Source organism: Rhinoderma darwinii, chromosome 11 (assembly GCF_050947455.1).
Source record: "Rhinoderma darwinii isolate aRhiDar2 chromosome 11, aRhiDar2.hap1, whole genome shotgun sequence".
In the NCBI taxonomy this organism is placed as follows: Eukaryota; Metazoa; Chordata; class Amphibia; order Anura; family Rhinodermatidae; genus Rhinoderma; species Rhinoderma darwinii.
The window spans coordinates 84,939,437-84,967,020 of record NC_134697.1 but is presented as its reverse complement, the minus strand read 5'-3'; the positions used below and the strand labels follow the sequence as shown (position 1 = coordinate 84,967,020).

The following is a 27,584-nucleotide window of genomic DNA, read 5'->3' as shown; positions in this document are numbered from 1 at the left end:
CCCTGTGTGTGTGTGTGTGTGTGTGTGTGGGGTCCGTGCCCTGTGTGGTGCGTGTGGGTCCGTGCCCTGTGTGGTGCGTGTGGGTCCGTGCCCTGTGTGGTGCGTGTGGGTCCGTGCCCTGTGTGGTGCGTGTGGGTCCGTGCCCTGTGTGGTGCGTGTGGGTCCGTGCCCTGTGTGGTGCGTGTGGGTCCGTGCCCTGTGTGGTGCGTGTGGGTCCGTGCCCTGTGTGGTGCGTGTGGGTCCGTGCCCTGTCTGTGTGTGTGTGTGTGTGTGTGTGGGTCCGTGCCCTGTCTGTGTGTGTGTGTGTGTGTGTGTGGGTCCGTGCCCTGTCTGTGTGTGTGTGTGTGTGTGTGGGTCCGTGCCATGTCTCTGTGTGTGTGGGTCCGTGCCCTGTCAGTGTGTGTGTGTGCCCTGTGTGTGTGCCCGTGCCCTGTGTGTGTGTGTGTGGGTCCGTGCCGTGTGTGTGGGTCCGTGCCGTGTGGTGTGTGTGTCCGTGCCGTGTGTGGTGTGTGTGTGTCTCATTGCCCTGTGTGGTGTGTGTGGGTCCGTGCCGTGTGTGTCATTGCCCTGTGTGGTGTGTGTGGGTCCGTTCCCTGTGTGGGCATGTCCATGCACTGTGTAGGCGTGTCCATGCACTGTGTGTGTGTGTGTGTGTGTCCGTGCCCTCTGTGTGTGTGTCCGTGCCCTGTCTATGTGTGTGTGTGGGTCCGTGCCCTGTGTGTCTGTGTGTGTGTGTGTGTGTGTGTGTCCGTGCCCTGTGTGTGTGGGGCCGTGCCCTGTGTGTGTGTGGGGGGGGGGTCTGTGCCCTGTGTGTGTGTGTGGGTCCGTGCCCTGTGTGTGTGTGTGTGGGTCCGTGCCCTGTGTGTGTGGGTCCGTGCCCTGTGTGTGTGTGGGTCTGTCTGTGCACTGTGTGTGTGGGTCCGTGCCCTGTGTGTGTGTGTGTGTGTGTGTCCGTGCCCTGTGTGTGTGGGTCAGTGTGTGTGTGTGTGTGGGGGGGGCTCCGTGCCGTGTGTGTGTGGGGGGGCTTCGTGCCCTGTGTGTGTCATTGTCCTGTGTGGTGTGTGGGCGTTTGTGCCCTGTGTGGGCGTGTCCATGCACTGTGTAGGCGTGTGTGTGTGGGTCCGTGTGTGTGTGTGTGTGGGCCCGTGCCCTGTGTGTGTGTGTGGGTCTGTCCGTGCCCTGTGTGTGTGGGTCAGTGTGTGTCTGTGCCGTGTGTGTGGGTCAGTGTGTGTGTGTGGGTCAGTGTGTGTCTGTGCCGTGTGTGTGTGTCATTGCCCTGTGTGGTGTGTGTGGGCGTTTGTGCCCTGTGTGGACGTTTGTGCCCTGTGTGGACGTGTGTGTGTGTGTGTGTGTGTGTGTGTGTGTGTGGGGGGGTCAGTGCCTTGTGTGTGTGGGTCCGTGCCCTGTGTGGACGTTAGTGTGTGTGGGTCCGTGCCCTGTGTGTGTGTGGGTCCGTGCCCTGTGTGTGTGGGTCCGTGCCCTGTGTGGGCGTGTCCATTCACTGTGTAGGCGTGTCCGTGCCCTGTGTGTGTGTGTCTGTGGGTCCGTGCCCTGTGTGTGTGTCCCCGTGCCGTGTCTCTGTGTGTCCGTGCCCTGCGCGTGGGTGTCCGTGCGCGCCCTGCGCGTGGGTGTCCGTGCGCGCCCTGCGCGTGGGTGTCCGTGCGCGCCCTGCGCGTGGGTGTCCGTGCGCGCCCTGCGCGTGTGGGTGTCCGTCCGTGCCCTGTGTGGGGGTCCGTGCCCTGCGCGTGTGTGGGTCCGTGCCCTGCGCGTGTGTGGGTGTCCGTGCCCTGTGTGTGGGTGTCCGTGCCCTGTCTGTGTGTCCGTGCCCTGTGTGGTGTGTGTGTGTGTGTGTCCGTGCCCTGTGTGGGGGTCCGTGCCCTGCGCGTGTGTGGGGGTCCGTGCCCTGCGCGTGTGTGGGGGTCCGTGCCCTGCGCGTGTGTGGGGGTCCGTGCCCTGCGCGTGTCCGTGCCCGGTGTGTGTGGGTGTCCATGCCGTGTGTGGGGGTCCGTGCCCTGTGTGTCTGTGTGTGGGTGTCCGTGCCCTGTGTGTTTGTGTGTGGGTGTCCGTGCCCTGCGCGTGGGTGTCCGTGCCCTGCGGGTGTCCGTGCCCTGCGGGTGTCCGTGCCCTGTGTGGTTTGTGTGGGTCCGTGCCCTGTGTGGGTCCGTGCCCTGTGTGGTTTGTGTGGGTCCGTGCCCTGTGTGTGGGTGGGTGTCCGTGCCCTGCGCGTGGGTCCGTGCCTTGCGCGGGTGTGGGTGTCCGTGCCTTGCGCGGGTGTGGGTGTCCGTGCCCTGCGCGGGTGTGGGTGTCCGTGCCCTGCGCGGGTGTGGGTGTCCGTGCCCTGCGCGGGTGTGGGTGTCCGTGCCCTGCGCGGGTGTGGGTGTCCGTGCCCTGCGCGGGTGTGGGTGTCCGTGCCCTGCGCGGGTGTCCGTGCCCTGCGCGGGTGTGGGTGTCCGTGCCCTGCGCCGGGTGTGGGTGTCCGTGCCCGGTGTGTGTGGGTGGGTGTCCGTGCCCTGTGTGTGTCCGTGCCCTGTGTGTGTGTCCGTGCCCTGTGTGTGCGTGTGTCCGTGCCCTGTGTGTGCGTGTGGGTGTCTCCGTGCCCTGTGTGTGCGTGGGTGTGTCCGTGCCCTGTGTGTGCGCGTGTGTGTGTGGGGGGGTCCGTGCCCTGCGCGTGGGTGTCCGTGCCCTGCGCGTGGGTGTCCGTGCCCGGTGTGTGTGGGTGTCCATGCCCTGTGTGTGGGTCCGTGCCCTGCGCGTGTGTGGGGGTCCGTGCCCTGTGTGTTTGTGTGTGGGTGTCCGTGCCCTGTGTGTTTGTGTGGGTGTCCGTGCCCTGCGCGTGGGTGTCCGTGCCCTGCGGGTGTCCATGCCCTGCGCGTGGGTGTCCGTGCCCTGTGTGGTTTGTGTGGGTCCGTGCCCTGTGTGGGTCCGTGCCCTGTGTGGTTTGTGTGGGTCCGTGCCCTGTGTGGTTTGTGTGGGTCCGTGCCCTGCGCGGGTGTGGGTGTCCGTGCCCTGCGCGGGTGTGGGTGTCCGTGCCCTGCGCGGGTGTGGGTGTCCGTGCCCTGCGCGGGTGTGGGTGTCCGTGCCCGGTGTGGGTGTCCGTGCCCTGCGCGGGTGTGGGTGTCCGTGCCCTGCGCGGGTGTGGGTGTCCGTGCCCTGCGCGGGTGTGGGTGTCCGTGCCCGGTGTGTGTCCGTGCCCTGTGTGTGTGTGTGTGTGTCCGTGCCCTGTGTGTGCGTGTGGGTGTCTCCGTGCCCTGTGCGTGGGTGTGTCCGTGCCCTGTGTGTGCGTGTCCGTGCCCTGTGTGTCCGTGCCCTGTGTGTGCGTGTCCGTGCCCTGTGTGTGCGTGTCCGTGCCCTGTGTGTGCGTGTCCGTGCCCTGTGTGTGCGTGTCCGTGCCCTGTGTGTGCGTGTGGGTGTCTCCGTGCCCTGTGTGTGCGTGTGGGTGTCTCCGTGCCCTGTGTGTGGGTGTGTCCGTGCCCTGTGTGTGCGTGGGTGTGTCCGTGCCCTGTGTGTGGGTGTGTCCGTGCCCTGTGTGTGGGTGTGTCCGTGCCCTGTGGGCGTTTGTGCCCTGTGTGGGCGTGTGTCTGTGCCCTGTGTGGGCGTGTGTCTGTGCCCTGTGTGGGCGTGTGTCTGTGCCCTGTGTGGGCGTGTGTCTGTGCCCTGTGTGGGCGTGTGTCTGTGCCCTGTGTGGGCGTGTGTCCGTGCCCTGTGTGGGCGTGTGTCCGTGCCCTGTGTGGGCGTGTGTCCGTGCCCTGTGTGGGCGTGTGTCCGTGCCCTGTGTGGGCGTGTGTCCGTGCCCGGTGTGTGGGTGTCCGTGCCCGGTGTGTGTGTGTGTGGGGGTCCGTGCCCTGTGTGTGTGTGTGTGGTGCGTGTGGGTCCGTGCCCTGTGTGGTGCGTGTGGGTCCGTGCCCTGTGTGGGTCCGTGCCCTGTGTGGTGCGTGTGGGTCCGTGCCCTGTGTGGTGCGTGTGGGTCCGTGCCCTGTGTGGTGCGTGTGGGTCCGTGCCCTGTGTGGTGCGTGTGGGTCCGTGCCCTGTGTGGTGCGTGTGGGTCCGTGCCCTGTGTGGTGCGTGTGGGTCCGTGCCCTGTGTGGTGCGTGTGGGTCCGTGCCCTGTGTGGTGCGTGTGGGTCCGTGCCCTGTGTGGTGCGTGTGGGTCCGTGCCCTGTGTGTGTGTCTCCGTGCCCTGTGTGTGTGTCTCCGTGCCCTGTGTGTGTGTCATTGCCGTGTGGTGTGTGTGGGTCCGTGCCCTGTGTGGGCGGGTCCATGCACTGTGTAGGCGTGTCCGTGCACTGTGTGTGCGTGGGTCCGTGCACTGTGTGTGTGTGTGTGTGTGTGTGTGTGTGGGTCCGTGCACTGTGTGTGTGTGGGTCCGTGCACTGTGTGTGTGTGTGTGTGTGTGTGCCCGTGCCGTGTGTGAGTCCGTGCCCTGTCTGTGTGTGTGTGTGTGTGTGTGTGGGTCCGTGCCGTGTGTGTGTGTGGGTCCGTGCCCTGTCTGTGTGTGTGTGTGGGTCCGTGCCCTGTCTCTGTGTGTGTGTGTGTGTGTGTGTGTGTGTGTGTGTGGGGGTCCGTGCCGTGTGTGTGGGTCCGTGCCGTGTGTGTGTCCGTGCCGTGTGTGGTGTGTGTCCGTGCCGTGTGTGGTGTGTGTGTCTCATTGCCCTGTGTGGTGTGTGTGGGTCCGTGCCGTGTGTGTCATTGCCCTGTGTGGTGTGTGTGGGTCCGTGCCCTGTGTGGGCGTGTCCATGCACTGTGTGTGTGTGTCCGTGCCCTGTCTGTGTGTGTGTGTGTGTGTGTGTGTGTGTGTGTGTGTGTGTGGGTCCATGCCCTGTGTGTGTGTGTGGGTCCGTGCCCTGTGTGTGTGTGGGTCCGTGCCCTGTGTGTGTGTGGGTCCGTGCCCTGTGTGTGTGGGTCCGTGCCCTGTGTGTGTGGGTCCGTGCCCTGTGTGTGTGTGTGGGTCCGTGCTCTGTGTGTGTGTGTGTGGGGGTCCGTGCCCTGTGTGTGTGTGGGTCCGTGCCGTGTGTCATTGCCCTGTGTGGCGTGTGTGGGTCTGTGCCGTGTGTGTGTGTCCGTGCCCTGTGTGTGTGGGTCCGTGCCCTGTGTGTGGGTCCGTGCCCTGTGTGTGGGTCCGTGCCGTGTGTGGGTCCGTGCCGTGTGTGGGTCCGTGCCGTGTGTGGTGTGTGTGTGTCATTGCCCTGTGTGGTGTGTGTGGGTCCGTGCCGTGTGTGTCATTGCCCTGTGTGGGCGTGTCCATGCACTGTGTAGGCGTGTCCATGCACTGTGTGTGTGTGTGGGTCCGTGCCCTGTGTGTGTGTGTGTGTGGGTCCGTGCCCTGTGTGTGGGGGTCCGTGCCCTGTGTGTGTGTGTGTGGGGGTCCGTGCCCTGTGTGTGTGTGGGGGTCCGTGCCGTGTGTGTGTGTCATTGCCCTGTGTGGTGTGTGTGGGTCTGTGCCGTGTGTGTGTGTCATTGCCCTGTGTGGTGTGTGTGGGTCCGTGCCCTGTGTAGGCGTGTCCATGCACTGTGTGTCCCCGTGCCCTGTGTGTGTGGGTCCGTGCCCTGTGTGTGTGGGTCCGTGCCCTGTGTGTGTGTCATTGCCCTGTGTGGTGTGTGTGGCTCCGTGCCCTGTGTGGTGTGTGTGGGTCCGTGTCCTGTGTGGGCGTGTCCATGCACTGTGTAGGCGTGTCCATGCAATGTCTGTGTGTGGGTCCGTGCCCTGTCTGTGTGTGTGTGTGGGTCCGTGCCCTGTCTGTGTGTGTGGGTCCGTGCCCTGTCTGTCTGTGGGTCCGTGCCCTGTGTGGTGTGTGTGGGTCCGTGCCCTGTGTAGGCGTGTCCATGCACTATGTGTGTGTGTGTGTGTGTGTGTGTGTGTCCGTGCCGTGTGTGTGGGTCCGTGCCCTGTGTGTGTGTGTGTGTGTCCGTGCCCTGTGTGTGTGTAGGTCCGTGTGTGTGTGGGGGTCTGTGCCCTATGTGTGTGGGGGTCCGTGTGTGTGTGGGGGTCTGTGCCCTATGTGTGTGGGGGTCCGTGCCGTGTGTGTCATTGCCCTGTGTGGTGTGTGTGGGTCTGTGCCGTGTGTGTGTGGGTCTGTGCCGTGTGTGTGGGTCTGTGCCGTGTGTGTGTCATTGCCCTGTGTGGTGTGTGTGGGTCCGTGCCCTGTGTAGGCGTGTCCATGCACTATGTGTGTGTCCGTGCCCTGTGTGTGTGTGTGTCTGTGCCCTGTGTAGGCGTGTCCATGCACTATGTGTGTGTGTGTGTGTCCGTGCCCTGTGTGTGTGTGTGTGTGTCCGTGCCCTGTGTGTGTGTCCGTGCCCTGTGTGTGTGTGTCCGTGCCCTGTGTGGACGTCCGTGCCCCGTGTGTGTGGGTCCGTGCCCCGTGTGTGTGGGTCCGTGCCCCGTGTGTGTGGGTCCGTGCCCCGTGTGTGTGTGTCATTGCCCTGTGTGTGTGTGTCTCCGTGCCCTGTGTGTGTGTCATTGCCCTGTGTGTGTGTGTCTCCGTGCCCTGTGTGTGTGTCATTGCCCTGTGTGGTGTGTGTGGGTCCGTGCCCTGTGTGGTGTGTGTGGGTCCGTGCCCTGTGTGGGCGTTTGTGCCCTGTGTGGGCGTGTCCATGCACTGTGTAGGCGTGTCCGTGCCCTGTGTGTGTGTGGATCCGTGCACTGTGTGTGTGTGTGTGGGTCTGTGCACTGTGTGTGTGGGTCTGTGCGTGGGTCCGTGCACTGTGTGTGTGTGTGTGGGGGGGGGGTCCGTGCCCTGTCTGTGTGGGTCTGTCTGTGCCCTGTCTGTGTGGGTCTGTCTGTGCTCTGTGTGTGTGGGGGTCCGTGGTGTGTGTGTGTGTGTGGGGGGGGGGTCCGTGCCCTGTGTGTGTGTCATTGCCCTGTGTGGTGTGTGTGTGTGTGGGTCCGTGCCCTGTGTAGGCGTGCCCTGTGTGTGGGTCCATGCCCTGTGTGTGTGTGTGTGGGTCCGTGCCCTGGGCGTGTTTGTGCCCGGTGTGTGGGCGTCCGTGCCCGGTGGGTGGGCGTCCGTGCCCTGTGTGTGGGCGTCCGTGCCCTGTGTGTGGGCGTCCGTGCCCTGTGTGTGTGTAGGTGGGTGTCCGTGCCCTGTTTTGTTTGTGTGTGTGTGTGTGTGTGTGTGTCCGTGCCCTGTGTAGGTGGGGGGGGGGTGTGTGTGTGTGTGTGTGTGTGTGTGTGTGTGTGTGTGTGTGTGTGTGTGTGTGTGTGTGTGTCCGTGTCCTGTGTAGGTGGGTGTCCGTGTGTGTGGGTGTCCGTGCCCGATGTGTGGGTGTAGGTGGGTGTCCGATGTGTGGGTGTCGTGTGTTTGTTTGGCATCTATTGGGGCAGCAGATGGTTGGGTTGTGATTGTCCGTTCCTCGGGCACTGTACTTGAAGTGTAGCTGTGACCCCGGCCTTGTACGTCGTCCCTGCTGCCTGTCCCTCCCCATCTCCAGACATGTGTGCTGCAGGACGGCTCTGCATTTCCTCCCCCTGGGGTGAGAGCCGGGAAGCCAGGACAGTTGTGCAGAGGGAGGAGAGTCTAGTTCTCAGCCAATCAGGAAGCGCTGTCCCCCACCCCACCTCCTTCCCTCCTCGGGTTTAGCCCCCCCTTCCCCCTCTTTTGTGTCTTTTCTCCCCGCCTACTGCAAAGCACTGCTGGGAAGAGTGTGCAGGCAGCAAGTGGAGGCGGCCGGGAGGGACGTGGAGGGAGAGGGTCACAGTTGGCTCAGCATGAGGCAGCCGGGAGCCAATGCGCTTGACTGTGTAGCTGGGACTGGCAGCGCAGTCACCAGGACTACTGCATGAGGACTGCAGAGCAGCCCGCACCCTCCCCCTGACTGAGCTGGCAGGCTGCAGGAAATGTGCTGCTGGTCAGTGCTGACAAGAGGTGAGCGGGGCGTGCTCTGTGGCCCCTGTGGCCCCGGTCTGCAGTCCTCTCCCGCATCCTTTGCTCTGTGTGAGTCTCTCTGCTGGAGTGTTTACCTGTCATGTCTCTCCCCTCCCCCACTCCTGATGGATATCACCTGATCCGCTCCTCAGTCACTTCCTTGGAGTTGGTGTGATGCGGATACGTGGCCCTCCCGGTAGCTCGGAGGGCGGCGTGGCCCCTGTCATGTCCATCTCGCGCCATAACCTGTATTGCTGTGGCTCGTTGTGTTTTTACCGATTGTTTAACTCGTTCCTCCTTTCTTTTTTCTCCTCCATGGAGGGTAACAGAATCTTCTGGAAGAACACGCACATGACCCACCGCAACTCGCGCTCACCGGAGTCCCCATCGTTCAGTGGCCCAAGAGGCAGCAGGTAAGTGCGCTCTGCATGACGTATTAATATTATACACCGTCGCATGGCGGCTTGCGGGGTGCGATGAACTGACCGGTCGCCGGCGCTGTTATATACGATGACGTTTGACGCATGGCGTTCATTAAGTTCCACCGTATGTGACCGGAATCTAGAATGCAAGTGCGTGTGTTTATCTGCGGGGCCATAGGCATGTGTGTGGAGATGTAGCAGAGCTGAATGTGTTATTTGGTGCTCTGTGATCCGCACTTGCAGTCCTATGTAAATAATAAGCATATGACACATCCGGCTCTGCTACGTCTGTGTTGACACCGCTACGCCATGGTCTGATTATATAAAGACGCTATTGATGAGCCTTCACAGATATGTATACCGGAAAAACCCCACAGGGAGGGTTGCATTTTATGGTCACACTTGCTATGAATGGATTGCAAGCTGCTGTTCTCTGGTATCAGCCACTTCCGACTGGAGAAAAAAAAATGCTGGTTGCAGGGTTGTTCAATGGGATTACTGGACAGGAAGTCTGTTGTGCGCTGTGAAGTTCCTTCCTCCCCCCCCCCCCCCCACCACTATTGTATCTACCGTGGTTTTCGGCTCTTAGAGGCTGGCGAGACTTTGACATACATGTTTGTGAATGTTTTTCGTAGCTCTTTATATAAGATGGACTCTCCTGATACGGTGGGTTTAGTGTGCCCAGTGTGAGCTTAGTGGTTTCTCCTACTGGTCTTTTGTGCACCATTCTTTACACTGCAGGGAGTAATAATGTTGGTGACACTGAGCTAGCGGCAGGTGTAAAAAAAAAAAAAACTGTTAAAAATCCTGTTTTATATACTATATATCGCTGGACGAGTCGCACCTTATTAACGTATCAAACCGTTTTCTAACCAAGTACTAAAAGTTGTTAGTGTCTCTTTAAAGGGGTGTGGCTTAAGTCACCATGTTACAAACTGCATTAAAAGAAACCGACACACAACCGTAACCCGTTTTAGATGAGCGAGGCGGATAAATGTTGACTGGTCACCGCTCCGGCGTGCAGGCGGTTCTGACGAGGGCCATATTCAGAGTGTCATTGGTTTCTGCTTGCCACCTTTTGGGATCAGCGGTGAACAAAGGCGTCACTACCCGATCCAGTGCCCTGGTTAGTTTGTATTCGCACGTGGTCATAAAGCGTTTTTGGCCACGACTTTTTAACTTGTGAATGGGAGAGGTTCCTGCGTCCTGACCACTTACTCCGCCCAGGTGATGGCAATTAAAATAGGATGTTTGATTCTCGCCAAGACCACCGCAGTCCATATGTATAATATTAAAAAAAAAAGCGGTATAAATGATCCAGAAAATATAAAACCTGTCCTGTTCCTGTCCGGACTCGCCCTTTGAAGCCTATGGGCGTGTGCAAAATTGTGGACGGTTACGGGTGTGCATCCGTAGCCGTCCATAATTGCGGCAGCTGCTGTGCGCCGGCAGGGGATTCCCCAATAAAATGGCACCTGAGTGATCACATGACCTTTACAAGGGGTCGGGACGTGTTGGTGACATCACTTGTAGTCACTTTGTTTCTTTTTTTCTTCTTGTGGATTCGTAAATACGGTGGCACTCCGAACTGTATTTGCGGCCAGATACGCGGATTTCTGTAGGATGATTGACAGGTGCGTTAGTCCAGCCTGTGCTTGGTGGTTAGGTCGGGGTCACACAGTTTGTTATGGGACTGTTCACACAGTCAGGGTTTATTTGACCGCACCTTTTGGGTGGCATTTTTTTTTATTTTTTTAAAAACTGCATTTTATGGTGTAAGGCCTAATGTACGTGGCAGAGCTGTGTTCTTAGAGACTTAATGGTGCCACACGGAGTGCCCCCATAATACGGCATCCGATGGCGCCACAAACAACTCGGATGTTGTGCAGAGCTGTAATACGGCCGTGTACATGACAACCTGGTCACTACATCGTGAGGGAAACATTAAACCAACTCCAGATTTCCAACAATACAATTGTCGCTTCGTCGTCCCCCCCATAGGAAATAATAATGTCGCGTTGCAGCGCTCAGACTTGCTCTACTTTTATGGATCCAAGTGCAGGAAAAAAAACAAACGACAAGCCTTTTAATACGGCTTAAAAGCTGCACGGTGTGAACGAGGCCTTCTCTCTTCGGGGTGTGGATGGGGCAGTTGACCTTGTTGTTTAGACTGTAGGTTCCCTGTAAGGCCAGGGCTCCGCAGCGATGGAACGCATCGATATTATCGCATTGTATATCGCACGTTATCGCCACTAATTTTAGTCTGTGGCGGTCGCATGAAATACCGTGTATCGTGCCAATGATTTCGGATCACAAAAAATCCTATATTTCTATGTATGTACACGTGCCTTAGTGGTGATCACACGTATATCGCACTGCGATCTACCACGCTCAGTGACGAGCGCGACACGCACTATAACAGGGGACCTAAAAATGTAATCCGTAACATCTGTGAGGGGTCCGTCCAGACCACTGCGACCAGCTCCAGACCTTAGGGTAGGTTTCAGGTGGGTTTTTGCTGTAGATTTGCCGCGGTTTTCACCCTTTGCGCAACAACGTGATAGACATTCTGCAGATATGAAATATCCTTTGGCTCCCCCTCACCCCCTTTAACACGGGACAATTATCAGGCAAGCGCTCGTTCGTCGGCCGATCGTTTCGTTTATGCTGCGAGAAATGTTACCGTTGTCGGCGGCACATCTTGGTGTGTAAACAGAGAGACGCGCTGCCGACATGATAGAAATGTATGAGGACGACTGATCGTAGTAAGGAGCACGCGCCCCTATGTAACCGATCCTTGTGAAAGGAGCAAACGAGCGCCAATCAACAAGCTGGCTTTTTGATCGGCGCACATTTACACGGCCCATATAAGAGGACCCTAAAAACGTAAATTGACCCTGCAAGGTTTACAAAATCGGCACCTGTATATATCCGAACCGCTTTCTCGCGATCCAATAGTGGCCTCATAACCACAAACTACTTTAAACTGTAATATTCGAAGAACGTGATTGGTTTATGTGCAGGGTAATGAACATACCGACAAGGAGTAGAAGACTGACTAAGGGCTGAGCATTTCATTGAATTCAGTCTTCTACTGCTTGTCGGTATGTTCATTACCCTGCACATAAACCAATCACGTTCTCCGAATATTCACAGCGCAACTAATCTGAAAGTTTACAGTGCTTAGGAATAAGTGACTGGGGCAGAAGAGGATGGAGGCGCAGCCTTATATAGTGGATCGAGCGGGTTCCCCAGCAGCATTTAAAAAAAACAGGATCCTGACCTGTCCACAGAGCTTAAGGCAGCACAGAGTATTTCAGGAGCCGCGTTCTGCTCCCGTAGGTAAACGGGGTAGCAGCACTGCGAAGACCGCACGGAGAATTCACCAGCGGTCAGGAAAGAACGTAGCAGCTAGATGAGGGGAACACACCCAGCTGCTAAGTGAGACACAGCAGGGCGCGCTTCCAACACAACCGTGCTGTTAGCTATACAGATGACGGCTGGAGAGGTAACAGACTGAGACCTACGTAATGGTAAGAGCAGAGTTCACAGCAGCACAGAATATTTCAGGAGAGGAGTGTGCAGATGTTGAGGAGTGTATGATGCTGACTGGTCACTGATTGGTCAGCGTCATACACATAAACACGCCCAGTTGGGCATAACGAAAAAAAAACGCCCAGTTGTCCATTTCAAAGCTCATTTCCATATATATAAAATAGCTCATAACTTGGCCAAAAATGAACGTTTTTAAAAAAAACAAACGAAACGTTACTGTTCTCTACATTGCAGCGCCGATCACATGCAATAGGAGATAGGGATTTCAGAATCTGGTGACAGAGCCTCTTTAAGTTTACTTGACCTCTGCCGCAACGTTAACCAAATGGCAACTGGACACTCCCCAACTCCTACCCACCACTATCCTACTACTGATCCCTCCCCGCAGCCGGATATCTGGAGATAATGTCTCCCACAGAATATACTTGACACCTTCCAAGGGTTTTATAATGGGAATTTACCAGTTTCCGGCCTTTTTTTAGGTTAAAAAGTTGTACCTCTACGAATCTCATTACCTTTACTTTCTGGTCCCCTCTATGGGCGATCTTTGAATACGTTCACCACTCCACTGCACCCCGAGCTCCTGAAAATTACCCCACCTTGTGACTGTGGCGGATCTTAAAGCGGTTTTCCCATTATCAGCTATCGACAGGATAGCTGATAAATATCTGATCGGTGGGGGTCCGACCGCTGGGACCACCACCGATCACGAGTACAGGCTTACCTTGCCGTTCCCGGGAGCACCATACACACTACCGCTCCATTCCTATGGTGCTCCCATGAACGGCAACGTAAGCCGATTCTCGTGATCGTTGGTGGTCCCAGCGGTCGGACCCCAACCAATAAAATATTTATCAAGAGGAGCAGAACAAGGGAATAACCGGAAGCGGCAGTTCTGTTACATTGGCCACCGGTGGTGTCAGTAGTGCAACACATTGACTTTAATGGGTTCCGCCTGCTTTCTATAGGAGTGTGATATAGCGGTATGCTGCGCTATTGTTTCCAGTATTTTCGGTGGAATCTGCGAATCCAATGTAGATGTGAACTAGACCGAACTAAAGCAAACTACTTGTGAATGGGCTTTGGTAGAGCGTCACTCACTAGCTCTGTACTGTGCGTTTTGTTTCAGACTTTCCGTGCAAAATCCACACCAAAAATCTGTAACACATCAGCGTTTAGATAAAACCCTAAAGCCTCATGCACACGACCGTCCACAAAGCCACGGGTCCGTTGCATTCCATCGGACCGCAAAAAACGTCTTCTCATCAGGACTCGCAAATCCACAATTCACCAGTATTGGTGAATCTGCACATCCGGACCATAAAATGACTTCTGAGTTTTTGCGGTCCGTAAATCACGGTCATGTGCATGGGGACATAGAAAAGAACGGGTCTCCAAAAATGCAGATAAATTGCGGCCACAAAAACACGGTCATTTGCATGAGGACGAAGGGAAGCAAAACACGTGCACAGTAATGTAGAGAGAGGGCAGTATGATCGATATCACCAGTGCAGGGCAGATCAATTACGATGGGGGTATTTTGTGTTGTGGGTTTGGGGTATTACACATGTCATGGTGTGAGTTCTGGAAAAAAAAAAATACGCCCATCCCATGCAGACGTGTTTATCGGCTGATCCGTTTCCAGCAGCTACTCTGCAGTCTCCCCATTACTGCTGCATAACGGGTGACCGTAGTTACCCCCCCCCCCCTCCACCTAGTTCTTTGTCGAGCATCTGTGGAGGCATTTTGCGGTGCGATAATTGCTGCCATGCGCCAATGCCAGTCGAGATCATGGCTAAGAAAAAAGGACGTTCAGTGTGGGATAGGACCAGGCAGCGTAAAGGGGTTCTTCTGGTTTAGAAAATCCATTTTTCAAAAACTTTTAGGGAATCCTGGGTTAGCGTAATTTCACCTACGGTGATGCTGCGGAGGTATAGAAGGCTTCAGATCGCAGCTGATTGCCGGGGTCCTCGCTCATCCCGGCAAAGATCTCTAGTGGTGACCCCTATAGGTGCCGATTGGCAGAGCCCCGGGGTCATGTTGCACCTTAGCGTGTCCCCTCCATGTAGGGATTAGTTGAGATACAATGAATAACATGAATATTACTGTTCTATAATAATACATTTTATACAAGTGGAGCACCATGTGATTTCTAGAAAAATCAGATTTTTTTTTTTTTTTTTTTACCAAGTTTATTTTAAAGAGTCTCTGTCACCACATTATAAGTTTCCTGTCTCCTATATAAGGATGTCGGCGCTGTAATGTAGGTGACAGCAGTGCTTTTTATTTGGAAAAATGATCTATTTTTACCACGTTATAGGCGATTTTAGATTTATGCTAATTAGTTTCTTGATGGACAACTGGGCGTGTTTTTACTTTAGACCAACTGGGCGTTGTACAGAGGAGTGTATGACGCTGACCAATCAGTGACCAATCATTGACCAATCAGCGTCATGCACTTCTCTCCATTCATTTAGTCCGTGCATAGGGATCCTGCGTTATTCGCTATGTGCTGCCTTATATTGACATATTTACGTTACTGAAGTGTTTAGACAGTGAATAGACATTCCTTCCAGCCAGGACGGGATGTCTATTCACAATACTGACACTTCATTATAGTTTCTGTGGTAGTTACAGCAGAGCAAGCGTAATCTCGTTGTAACCTGTCATTTATAGCGTGATCAAGAGAGATTACACTTGCTCTGCTGTAAGTACCACAGAAACTTTAACAAAGTGCCGGGATTGTGAATAGACATCGCGTCCTGGCTGGAGGTGATGTCTATTCACTGTCTAAACACTTCAGTAACGTAAATATGTCAGTATAAGACAGCACATAACGAATAACACTGTCACTATGCGCTGACTAAATGAATGGAGAGGAGTGCATGACGCTGATTGGTTGCTGATTGGTCAGCGTCATACACTCCTCTGTACAACGCCCACTTGGTCTAAAGTAAAAACACGCCCACTTGGGCATTAAGAAACTCATTAGCATAAATCTAAAATCGCTCCTAATGTGGTGAAAATAGATAGTTTTTCTAAATAAAAAGCACTGCTGTCACCTACATTACAGTGCCCATCTCCTTATGTAGGAGACAGGGCACTTATAATGTGGGGACAGAGCCTCTTTAATTTACCGCAACCCCAATATACTCCCCTTTTTTTTCCCCCTTGTTTCCTTTGTATTATGACCACCTAGGGGCCTCCCTGGCGTGGTGCCCTTGCCAACCACCTGCCCATTCTGTACCCCCCAGCAGTGGAGTCATGAACTGTGTTATGTCGTGGCTAATATAAGGGCTGTCCTGGAGACTAATCACCCTTGTATTACAGATGTAGCAGAGCTCAATTTGTCATTTAGCAGAAGCCGATATGAGGGAGTGTTTTCTGCCGTTTCAACAGAGCTGCGGATAATGCTGTAGATTTTTCTACATTCAGTTGACGACAAATTCTGCTCTGCTACATCTTTATTTTATAGAATCGACGTGACATAATTCATGATTCTTTAGAAGTTTCCCTTTTAATTTTTATTTTATTTATTCATTTTTTTTTCTTTTAAACCCCCTTTATGTTTAGTATAAAGTTAACCTTCGGCCCAAGATCCAGTTCACCAAACCTCACACCATGCGGCCCGCGGCCCGTCACGCCACGTCAGCCCCTCGGCCGGTGGCCACCATCTCTGGGCAGTCTGCCGCCTCGGGTGCAAGGAGGCGACGAGTCAGGTGCCGGAAATGTCAGTCGTGTCTCCAGAGAGAGTGTGGGACTTGCCACTACTGTAAAGACATGAAGAAGTTCGGAGGTCCCGGCAGGATGAAGCAGTCGTGCATGCAAAGGCAGTGCCTTGCGGTGAGTATCACAGGAGTCTGGCATTTGTACACATTGCTTTATAAATTGATCTAGTTTTTCGGCCCCCCCTTTCCTTGTGTGTCATGCTCCTCCCACTTTAGTCACCTGGCATAATATTAGAAAAAAAAAAAAAAGAAGCTTGGCTTTATTTATTGAAGGGTGAGCTCATGTGAGCCCCCAGGGTGTTGTAATGATGAGGTCACTGATATGGCCGCCTCTGTCCTCCAGCCCAGGCTGCCCCACTCTGTCATCTGTGCCATGTGCGGAGAGGTGGATCAGACCAATGATTCCCAGGACTTTGAGAGGAAACTCATGGAGTGCTCGACATGCAATGAGATTGTCCATCCCGGCTGCCTGGAGGTGAGTAACCAAAACGCTTGGCTGCGTGGCAAGTAGGTGACCTTCTGTATGAAACGTAGCCACAGATTATGGGAGGCAGAGAGGGTCAGAACTGAGGTGGATGGAGGTCTAAATCATTAGCGTGGGGGTCCGGTGCCTCCCTTCAGACTTCTGTCCCTCATTGCAGTGTGGTACCGTGAAGAGATGACCACCACGGGCACCACATCTGCTTAGAGCAGCGCTCGGCGTTTCAGATTGTGCACTGTGACTTTGATACTCCGGTAGGTTTCACCTTGGGCACCACTAAGGCTCTGCTCTAATCTGTGGTGATCATTTCCGTCGTTCTGGTCTGTCATAGGAGCAAAACAACGAAAATGACAGCAGTGACCGATCCCAACGGAACCTATTGACTTTAATGGTTCTGCCAGGTTTCCGTCGATTTGCTGGGCAATATAGCGCTGCATGCTTTGCTTCGGGTTTTTTGCCGAAATCTGAGATGACGCAGATGTTGACACGGCCTTAGAGACGTAATTAGGAGCGATTACTTATTATACGCCTTTTTGTCCCAATTGGCTATTGAGCAGCAGCCACGTGAAAGTCCAATTCCCTTTGTCTGATCTTTACAGGGATCCACAGGATAGGTCATCAGTATATGATCGGTGGAGGTCCGACACCCAGATCCCGCGCCGTTCAGCTGTTCCGGATGTCCATGCCGGGATCAAATGGCTCCGGTCACGGAGTAGCGGCCGTGCTGCAGTACTCGAGCGAATAGGAGCAGAGCTGCGGTTCTGCAACACGGCCGTTATGTAGTGTACGGAGCCAACGACTTGCGGTTCTGACTACTGCTTAACAGGAGCAGCTGATCGGTGCAGGGTCCGGCTGTCGGACACCCACCCATCATATACTGGTGACTTAACCAGTTGGTTGGTCATCAGTTGTCTGTGCCTGGACAACCCCTTTAACGGCAGCCTTCTGGCGCCATTGATGATGCCCATCTTCTATTAATTGATACCGTCTTCTCCATGCCCACCATGAAGGTGGCCGTGGCTTCTATTCCACATTACCTCTCTTGTACAGGGAGTGATTTCCCAACCGTACCGGTAAAGGTTGGATATGTCCCTTTACACGGGATGACGCTATAATTCTAGGTAGTGAAAGGGGAAATTAGTAATGAAATTAAAAAAAAATATATATATATATTTTTTAAGTAACATAGAAGTAATAGGCCTAGTTCCCCGTGCTTTAACCTTTTGTGTCCTGTATCGCAGATGGACGGCGAAGGCTTGCTGAGTGACGAGCTTCCCAACTACTGGGAATGCCCCAAATGTAACGAGCGGAGGAAGCACACGGTGAGCGGACAGATCTCTACATCCTAAAACGCTTTACCTGTTTGGCTGCTGCACCTTTTATAAAAGTGGTTCTTCTCCCGAGCGCTTGATCTTAAAGGGCCGCTAGCCCTAATTCACTAGAAAACCTAGAGTAAAGATTAGCAGATGTGAAGGGGAGGAGAGAAGATATTTTCCTCTCCGTTTCAGACTTCCTGTCCAGTAATCCCATTGAACGGCGCTGACCACATATTCTCCTGCTTTGAAATGGCTGATAACAGAGAGCAGTACTTTGGTGTAACCTTTGCTGTGTGACTGATTTAAAATGCGATATGTCTTGGGTTCTGTCGGACGCGGTACATGTAGATTTGACAGCAGTGTCGCTATGTGCAGCTAGCCCATAGCAACCAATCCGATCCGGTCATTCCTTCCATGTCCTCGCCTTTATTCGAGAACTTGCCGCTGGGGTCGGGTTGTTTCTTTTGCTTTTGTGATATTTTACCGTCCTCCCATCCAGGAATCCTTGTTTATATATACGTCTCTGTTTTTCAGGTGAGCACAGATCAGGAAAAAGTCTTGCACAATGTGAGTTCTACGACGGGGTCTCCATAAAGTTGTAGCTATAGATTTGTGTTTAAAGGGTGCCATGACACCCCTTTTTTCAGAAACAGACCACCGGTCAGGGCCCTGAAACACCTGGCTATCACTAGGAGACGTTCTGGCCGGCCTCGCACCTTAGCGGGTGCAGGGCTGTGATATTACATGGCTCCCGTTCTTGGCCGTGGCCAGTCCTTCAGATCAAGAACCGCTCCTAGTGGCTCTCCACTCCAGATAAGAGCAGTGGCCCCATCCAAGGGAAACTATGATGTCCATATACCCTAATATGGCATGTAAACGGGAGCGGTTGTAATGACGCCCCCTTTAAAGGGGTTTTCCCATCAGGGACATTTACGACATATCCACAGGATATGTCCGATGCGGGTCCCACCTTTTGGGACCTGCACCTTTCTCTAGAACAGGGCCCCCTAAACCCCATTCTACCGCTCTGATCTCCGGCTGACTCGTGTGATTTCTGACCATAAAGGAGAAAACAGCGTAACTCGAAAACTCCCAAACATGTAATCGGGAAGTGGTCGGGAGGCAACGAGAGCAGAAGGTGGTAGAACGGGGTTTAGAGGGTCCCGTTCTAGAGGTAGGTGCGGGCCCCACCTCTGGGACCCGCACCTATCTGACATTTATGACCTATCCTGTGGATATCTCATAAATGTCTCTGCTGGGAAATCCCCTTTAACCTGAGGTGACCTCTGTTATAAAGTGCTTCACCAATCGACATTCTAGACTCAAGAATTTTGTCACGACACAAAGTAGATGACGTCTCTGGTCACAACGTGGCTGCCGGTGAACGTCCCTCCCCTCGGGGAAAAGGGTGGAATTGAGTCATGATGCAATTTATACATTTACTCCCAGAACTAGTCACTTACTAAGCAATGGATGCAGGAACTTCCTGACAGGTAATTAACCCCTTCGCGACGTATACTTGCGTAATAGCCGGGCGCGGGAAGTACGAAGCAGGCTCACTGACTGAGCCAGCACGATACGACGCGGGTGTCGGCTGTATGTTACCGCCGATGTTTAACTGTAAGGCTATGTTCACACTGAGTTTTTTGATGCGGAAACCGCGCCACAAAACTCGTCAAAAACGGCGCAAAAATGCCTCCCATTGATTTCAATGGGAGGCGGAGGCGTCTTTTTCCCGCGAGCGGTAAAACTGCCTCGCGGGAGAGAAAGTGACATGCCCCATCTTCGGGCGTTTATGCCTCTGACCTCCCGTTGACATCAATGGGAGGCAGAGAAAGCGTATTTCGCTGCGTTTTATGCCCGTGGCGCTCAATGGCCGCGGGCGAAAATCTGCCTCAAACTTCCAAATGGCATTTTGAGGCAGAATTTCCGCCTGCAACAAAACTCTGTATGAACATAGCCTAACGAGTGGGATCCAGCTCGTTTTAACCCTTTAGATGCCGCGGTCAACAGCGACCGCAGCATCTAAAGTGTTAGAGGCGGGGCTTAATAGATGCCGATCAGAACTCCATATAGCAGTATATAGTGCAAGCAATCCAACAATCGGTCACCTCGTCTCCAACTAAAAATGGAATAAAAAGTGAGCAAAAAATGTGCATGTGCCCCAAAATGGTACCGTTAAAAACTGCAGCTCGTCCCGCAAAAAATAAGCCCACATACCGCTCAATCGACGGGAAAAATAAAAAAAAGTTCTGCTGCTCAGAATTTGGCGACACAAAATAAATGTTATTTTTTTACAATTCGTTTTTTCTTTGTAAAAGTAGTAAAATATTTATATATAATGTGTGGTATCACCATAATCGTATTGACCCGCAGAATAAAGTAACGTGTTATTGTAATTGCATGGTGAACGCTGTATAAACGAAGCGCAAAAAACAATGGAGGAATTGCTGTTTGTTTTTTATTTCCCACCCCACAAATAATTTTTTCCCCATTTCCTAGTACATTATATGATACAATAAATGGTTCCATGAAAAAGTACATCTCGTGTCGCAAAAAAAGATGGCTGCGGTGGGAAGGGGTTAACGTGGCTCCAACAACCAAATGTGCATTTCACTTTTAGAAAAAAGAGTGGCTTGTACGGCTGTAGTGTTTCTTTAGGCGTCTATATATATATATATATATATATATATATATATATATATATATATATATATATATATATATATATATACATACATACATATATACATGTCAGGCGTTGCTGGGGGTCCATGAGCTTTGGACTTGCTAGAATCTAGTGGCCGTGGTCCTCTGCACAGTGCAGCGCCCCCTGGGGTTATTGGAGAGTCTCGTGTTCACAACTCTCCCGTTAGTGGGACCGTCATTGTAAAGTCTAATGAATACATTTTGTTATGGTGGGCAATGCCAGTATGTCACTGTAGGTACAATATAGGTTTTATTTTGCTGGTGTACTTTGCAAGTAATCTTTGTCTCTGTTTTTCAGAAACGAAAGGCTGTGGACAACTGTGATCTGGACCCCCACTTATCAGCCAAAGTTTTACGGCCCCCTCTGGGGCAGAGTCCCCCGTCACCGCCACTTCTACTTTTGCCTCCTTCCCCATCTTCTGGTCCCCCAACGCCGCCAGGTACCACACCACAAGCAACTCACGTCAAGAGGCGACAGCTGACGCGGGAAAAAGAAAACCACCCCAGCGGGCGAGAACAGGCCGAGGCTGATCGCAACTGGCACCGGAGCTCCTACCTCACTGTTACCCTCCAGCGACCCCCAAAAGAGTTCAGTTCCTCTTCTATCGTCCCCAAACTGCAAGCCATTACACCATATTCACGGCATCATTTTCGCCCGCCGCTTCCTCAGCCACCGGATGACTATGAGGATGATGATGAGGACGACGACGACGACGATGATGATGATGATGAGGATGACGACGACGATGATGATGAGGAGGAGGATGATGACGACGAGGCTGAAAATGGACTAATGGCTGGGCAGCCAAAAGATAACCTGTCCGTGCAAAAGGATGTGTGGCTGTCTGTCTTCCAGTACCTAACGCGGAAAGAGCTGTGTGTCTGTATGAGGGTCTGTAAGGCCTGGTACAAGTGGTGAGTGGAGCTGGACATTACACAGGGGTCCTGGGGCCCATGTATTGGATATGATGATGTGGGCTCCAAAAGGAGACCCGGTAGAAGGGCAAATATTGCAGTATTGTTGGGTAACTTGATTGACGTCTGTCGGGGTAGGCTGGCAGATACGGCAGCTGGCACTCACCAATTCAGTTTACAACCACAGGTGCAGAAATTGGGACTGCAACCATAGGCCTCATTCACACTAACGTGTTTTTGCAGAGTTCATACATGACACATTTCTACAAATATCCAGGTGGCAATAAATGTGCAACCTGGCGCTCTATTCATTGAGGAACGGGTCCCCCGTTGCTGTGATCGATGGGGGTCCCAGCAGTCGGACCCTCACCGATCAGCATGTTATCACCTATCCTCTGGCAACACCTCTTACACGCGACCAAGTTCGGGCCGTGAAAAACGGTCCGCGTGTCAGACAGATTTCCCGGCCCGACCACGGTACAGGTGAACGGGACTCCCGCCATCATAGACCTTTATAACGCTAGGAGTCCCTGCCTCCCCATGGAACTGCTGTTTCGTACTGAACAAAAGGATACAGTATGGAAAAGTTCCGCGGGGAGGCAGGGACTCCTAGCATCATAAATGTTGGCAGGAGTCCTGTTCACCTGTACCGCGGTCCGGCTGGGAAATCCGGCCAACACACGAGGTGTGAGGGGATAACGTTTAATCTTGGGACATCACCTTTAATAAACCTTATTCTCGTTGCGGCAATCATTTAAAATCCAGATATATTACATACGTCCTTGGCAGTCCAAGGGATTGTCTCATCCCTATCAGTAGATATAGAGCGCCTCACTGTGGTGAAACTGTCCATATATCACATAGATTGCCGTTCATTTGAATGGCCGTCATGTAATACTACTTTTCTCCAGCAGTGATTTTCGGAGCTTTTGTCCACCGGGGGTTTCAGAAGTTAGATCTCTGGTGATCAGCTGATTGCTGATCTTAGGAATTTCTGTGATGTCAATCACTTTGATCACATCTGTCACGTAACTTGCGTCATTAGACAGCCCTAACTGGAACTGTCTTGAGGCCCTTTTTACACTGGCCAATAATTGGGCAAACGAGCGTTCAAAGAACACTCGTTCCCGATCATTGCCGTGTGTAAACAGGATCGCGATCCGCAGATGAACGTGCTCCTTCATCTGCCGATCGTATTGTTATAAATGTGTCAAATATTATCGTCGGCAGCACATCTTCCTGTGTAAACGGAGACGCGCTGCTGACGTGATCGGAGTAATGATCGCTCGACCCCATACATAGATCCTTGTGAAAGGAGCAAATGATTGCCGATCAAAAAAAGCGGTCTCTTTGATCAGTGCTCGTTGCACCGGCCAGTGTGAAAGTACCTTTATAGTATACCTGTATGTATGGGGGTTTTTTTTTTGTCTTTGCTGTTTTGTTACTCTAAATAGTGTCCAAATTTTTTGCTGATTTTGATTTTATATAATATCTTTATAAAGGTTTTTATCTCTGATCTCCAAATACCCCTCTATATCCACGATGACCACGATCACAGTTATGATGGGGGTCAGGGGGCCGTGTTCTAGAGGTGTCTGCCGCTCCCACCTCTGGGACCCGAACCTATCGGACATTTATGGCTTATCCTGTGGATAGGCCATAAATGTCCGAGATGGGAAAACCCCTTTAATCTGTAGTTCCTCTTAAAATTGTATGTAACGATTGGTGTTTCCTAATGACTCGGCATCTGTCACCCGATCTCAAAATAAGCAGAGACATAAGTTTCCATCATCGCACCCCCAACCTGATAGTCTATCCAGCTCTGCGCTTCTTCTTCTCTGTATATTGCACTCCTAGCGATCAGACTCCATCTTGAATTTTCTCTTCCTCTATGCTATCAATCCCATGATGCCTCTGCACAGCATCACATGAGCTGCTAGAGCCAGTACCATCTCTGCTTGCTGGGAGGACACTGATTATTTCCTCAGCAGTCACCTAAATAAACTAAGCATAGAGATAGGGCGGCTGTGCTGTGATCTCCATAAGGGTAAGTTCACACGTAGCGTAAACACGGTGGAATTTCCGTCAGGATTTGCTGTGCGGAAATTTTGCAGCGTTGCAAGTCCGTTTCCGCACAACTCTTGTGCTTTTTTTTTTGCAGGAAATCCAGATGGAAACTCTGCTGTGTTTACGTTATGTGTCTACTTACCCTTAGGGCCTGTTTACACGAGCATGTTATTCGTCCGTTCGACGCGCGTGATTTTCACGCGTTTCGCACGGACCTATAATAGTCTATGGGGCCGTGCAGACAGTCCGTGAATTTTGTGCAACGTGAGTCCGTTGCAAAAACTCACGACCTGTTCTATATCTGTGCGTTGTTTGCGCATCACGCACCCATTTAAGTCAATGGGTGCGTGAAAACCACGCATGTCACACGGAAGCACTTCCGTGTGACGTGCGTGATTCGCGCAACAGCAGTGAAAAGGATGAATGAAAACAGAAAAGCACCACGTGCTGCAAACATACAAACGGAGTGTCTTAATGATGGCGGCTGCGCGAAAATCACACAGCCACGCATCATACGCTGCTGCCACACGGAGCTGTTATGGACCTTTTGCGCGCGCAAAATGCACACGCTCGTGTAAACCAGGCCTTAGGGCTCCTTTAGACGGGCCAATAATCGGGCAAACGAGTGTTCACAAAACGCTTATTCCTGATCATTGCCGTGTGTAAACAGCGCAACGATCAGCCGATGAACAAGCAAATGCTCGCTCCTCGGCTAATCAAATAATTTCTGCAGCCTAAAATATGATCATTTTCGTCGGCCCATCTTGGTGTGTAAACAGGGAGACGCGCTGCCGACATGATAGAAATGTATGGGGACGGGCGATCGGTGGTGTCCTATTTAGTGATAGACGTAAGAGACTGACGCATGGAATTCCATGCAACACATGGGAAAGTTTTATTAGTTTTGGGTTGAGTGTCCCTTTAAGAGGCCACCATGGGCTGGAGTGTGAGGGACACCTTTGTATTTATGCGGTAAGATACAATATATTGATGACGGCTTTTGGTGTGTTTGCAGGGGTTGTGATCGACGCCTTTGGTCCAGGATTGATATGAGTCGCTGCAAGTCTCTGATGCCGCAGGCGCTCAGTGGTATCATTAAAAGGCAGCCGGTACAACTCGACCTCAGCTGGACAAATGTGTCTAAGAAGCAGCTCACGTGGTTAGCGAACAGGTTACCGGGTGAGTACTGGTTTACCACAGGGCATGGGCGTCATTGACCCGCTCTCTGCGGCACCGCCCATGCGCCTGGCAGTCAGATTGTTTGGGTTTTTTTGGTTCGGGGGGAGGATTTAGGAAGTGGCTGCATCCGAGATTGGAGATCTTGAATTCCCATTTCTTCCTGTAGTTTATATTTTAAATTTGGGATTATTTTATTGCCATTTGCCTCATGGCCAAGAGGATTAAAGGGGGAGGGGGGGTGTATGTTTTTTTTTTATTCCTTCAAAAACCATGTTGAATGTTGTAGGGTTGTCTCTTTCTATAATCTGCATAGACCTCGCTCATTACCTGTACTCTCCCAGGGTTGAAAGACCTAATCCTTGCTGGTTGTTCGTGGTCGGCGGTCTCCGCTCTCAGCAGCTCCAGCTGTCCGCTCCTGAGAACCCTGGATCTACGCTGGAGCGTGGGAATCAAAGATTCACAGATAAGAGATCTGCTCACACCACCCACTGAGAAGCCAGGTAAGGGTCCCCACATAGGCCGTGTGAATGAGCGCCGATCAACGAGACCGCTCATTGATCGGCGCTCGTCTGCTCCTATCACACGGGGCAATGATTGCTTATGTATATGGACCAGCACTTGTTACTGCCATCGCTCGTCTCTATACATTGTCATCACATTGTTGGCAGCGCATCTCCATGATTCTTACTTCTGGGTAAAAGAGCAGATCCGCCGATGAAGGAGCGTTTGATCGGCTGATCGTTACCCTTATTACATAGGGCAGACGAACGCTCGTTCTTTATCATTGCCCGTGTAATCGTGTCTTTACTGATGAGCGCCTCTCGCCTACGTCAGTGAAAATGATGATTTCTTGGTTTTCGCAGGACACGACTCTCGCAGCAAACTTCGCTTCTTAATAGATCTGCGTCTTTCTGGTCTGGATATCTCGGACGTCACGCTCAGACTCCTCATACGACATTGTCCTCTCCTATCTAAACTCGACCTTAGCCACTGCCCTTTGTTGACGGATCAGTCTGTCAACCTTCTTACAGCTGTAGGGTCATGTACACGGGGTTCTCTCACGCACATCCACTTGGCAGGTAGGTTCTTGTTTCCTTCAAAGGATTTATGTGGGGACCGAAAATGATTAGCAGTGCAGTCCCTGCAGTATGTGGTACACTCGCTAATATACAGTCCGGTCCCCTGATTCTGAGATTTTTATAGCGCTGCCGGGGACCGGCCATCTAGTTGCACAGCCTTCTTTGATGACGATACGACTCTTCGTCATGTGACCGACCCCGCTTTACTCCATGTACAAGCAGTAGTACAGAGAGTACATTGGGATCAGTGCATCAGAATAAACTGCATAAAGGGATTTTTTTGCAACTTTTAAATAGGATTTTGTTTAAAAAAATAACTTTTTAAGATACAGCTTCGCATAGGAGCTGTATATCGCTGTCAAAGCCGAATCCGTCAGGTCTGCAGGACTGACGGCTCGGCAGGAAGCCGGCACGCAGGATCCCACTGTTATCGATCACATCTAAATTCGTGAACATAGACGTGATCGATAACCGCTAGCAGGACCAGCTCTCAGCCGAGCCGTATCTCAAAAAGAATAAAAAATTTTGTAATAAAAGCTATTTAAAAGTTGCATAAAATCACAGTATACATAATTTAGAAAAAAAAAAATATATATATATAACTTCAAAAGGTTTACATGGTCTTTAAAGGGTAAGTAAACTTTCGATAAACTTCTGACGTCATAGTGGCATGCCACAAGTTTTGATCGGTGGAGGTCTGAGCACTGAGACCCCCACCGATCCCTAAAAAGAAGCGTCAGAAGAGCTCGGGTGCCGAGCATTCGGTGTACAGGCTCAATAAAAAGTTTGAGCCCCTACACCAACTGCTCAGCTTTCCGAGAAAAGCCGATCAGAAACTAAGCGGCTCGAGATCTTCTGCCGCTTTTTAACGATTGGTGGAGGTCTCAGTGCTCGGACCCCCACCAATCAAAACTTCTTACATGTCACTATGACATGTCAGAAGTTTTTCGAAAGTTTACTTACCCTTTAAGGCTCTTCTTCCTGTGCCTTATGTTTATGGCGCTATGTGAATAGGGGTAAGGACAGTAGTTGTGTGTGTTGAAATGTTCACCCCCGTATGTTGTTACAGGGGCTGGATTTACAAATTCTGGTGCAAATAACAAATATGCTGTAAAGCTTTAGTTTTTTTTTTAATGTTTTTTTTTTTCCTTTTTTTATCTCCTTCTCAGGTTGTAAAGGAGTAACCGATGAGTCCTTGTTGTACTTGCGACGAGCCTCCAATCTGACTCTTATTGATCTCCGAGGCTGCAAACAAGTCACACGGGGAGCATGTGAGGGGTTCATCTCTGATCTATCTGTGAGCACCTTGTACTGTCTGTCAGATGAAAAGCTAATCCAAAGGATCAGCTAGGATCGGGTGCGGTGCAGGGGGGTACCATGGTGTTGGAGGATGCACACTGTCAATCACCACCTCCTCGTCGGGTTCCTTCCAGCTCCCTCACCTTCCTTTCTTCCCAACTCAAACACGGAGCAATAATTTGGCGATTTTAAGATCCCGCCCTCCATATGCCCGTGGTGGGGCAATCACCTGGTGCAAAGAAGTGGGCTATATCTGAAACGGGTATTTCAACAGCTTTGGCAGCCACTTCTAGGACTGAAATTGAGACCTCTAGGACTGGATCTCCATTGTCACAGAGCAAAGGAACAGCTTTTTTTTTTTTTTGTTTTTTTATTATTTTGTTGTCTCCTTAGGACCGGATCGCTCTCCGCCAGACTGGTTAATGGAGAAGCCGCTGAGGAGTGAGCGGGCAGCTCAGATTTTTGTTTTACCACTTCCGGTTTTGACCACCACAGTTTTTTTTGTTTTTTTTCATGTCTGTCCGCCTGTTAAGCATTAAAAGGTGTGAGTAAGGTTTATTTCTCTGGGCGCTCGGGGTGGAGAGTGTGAGTCGTAGAGAGGGCCGGCTGCTTCTTGGTAAATAGTAAGAGTTAATATTATATTTTTTTTATTTTTAACTTAAGATTTGTTTGTTGCTTTTTTTTTTTTGTGTGCCCGGTCCCTCTCTAGAGAACGTAGATGCAGACGTGCCCTCATCAATGCGTTAGTTCCACACACACTGAGCAGCCATTTGTGCATATATACAGAAATATATATAATTCTATACAGAAGCTGGTGTGTGCACACGAGGAGCATGTGTGCGCCGGCTGCTCCCTTCCCCGGCCCGGGACTAGATTGTATAAAAAGAGCCTGGATAATATTTTTCTCTGCGGGAGCGGTCTCGCTTTCCCTTTGTTTCTTTTGCAATAAAAAGGAAAAAAAAAGAATCAAAAA

General features: G+C 52.0%; 1 protein-coding gene across 5 annotated transcripts in view; it reads left to right on the top strand.

Moving 5' to 3' along the window:
- KDM2A (lysine demethylase 2A) overlaps positions 1 to 27,584 on the top strand; it is an 86,798-nt gene extending 59,214 nt beyond the window's left edge. For 2 of the 5 annotated variants that reach the window (XM_075841924.1, XM_075841923.1), the window contains exons 13-22: positions 8,191 to 8,274; positions 15,412 to 15,681; positions 15,910 to 16,041; positions 17,289 to 17,369; positions 17,898 to 17,930; positions 20,371 to 20,987; positions 24,070 to 24,233; positions 24,575 to 24,733; positions 25,097 to 25,312; positions 26,482 to 27,584. In XM_075841924.1, the coding sequence (XP_075698039.1) occupies positions 8,191 to 8,274; positions 15,412 to 15,681; positions 15,910 to 16,041; positions 17,289 to 17,369; positions 17,898 to 17,930; positions 20,371 to 20,987; positions 24,070 to 24,233; positions 24,575 to 24,733; positions 25,097 to 25,312; positions 26,482 to 26,663 (1,938 nt within the window). In that variant the 3' untranslated portion in view covers positions 26,664 to 27,584. The remainder of the gene's footprint in view (positions 1 to 8,190; positions 8,275 to 15,411; positions 15,682 to 15,909; positions 16,042 to 17,288; positions 17,370 to 17,897; positions 17,931 to 20,370; positions 20,988 to 24,069; positions 24,234 to 24,574; positions 24,734 to 25,096; positions 25,313 to 26,481) is intronic. The other 3 variants (XM_075841925.1, XM_075841926.1, XM_075841927.1) reach the window with 3 other exon arrangements.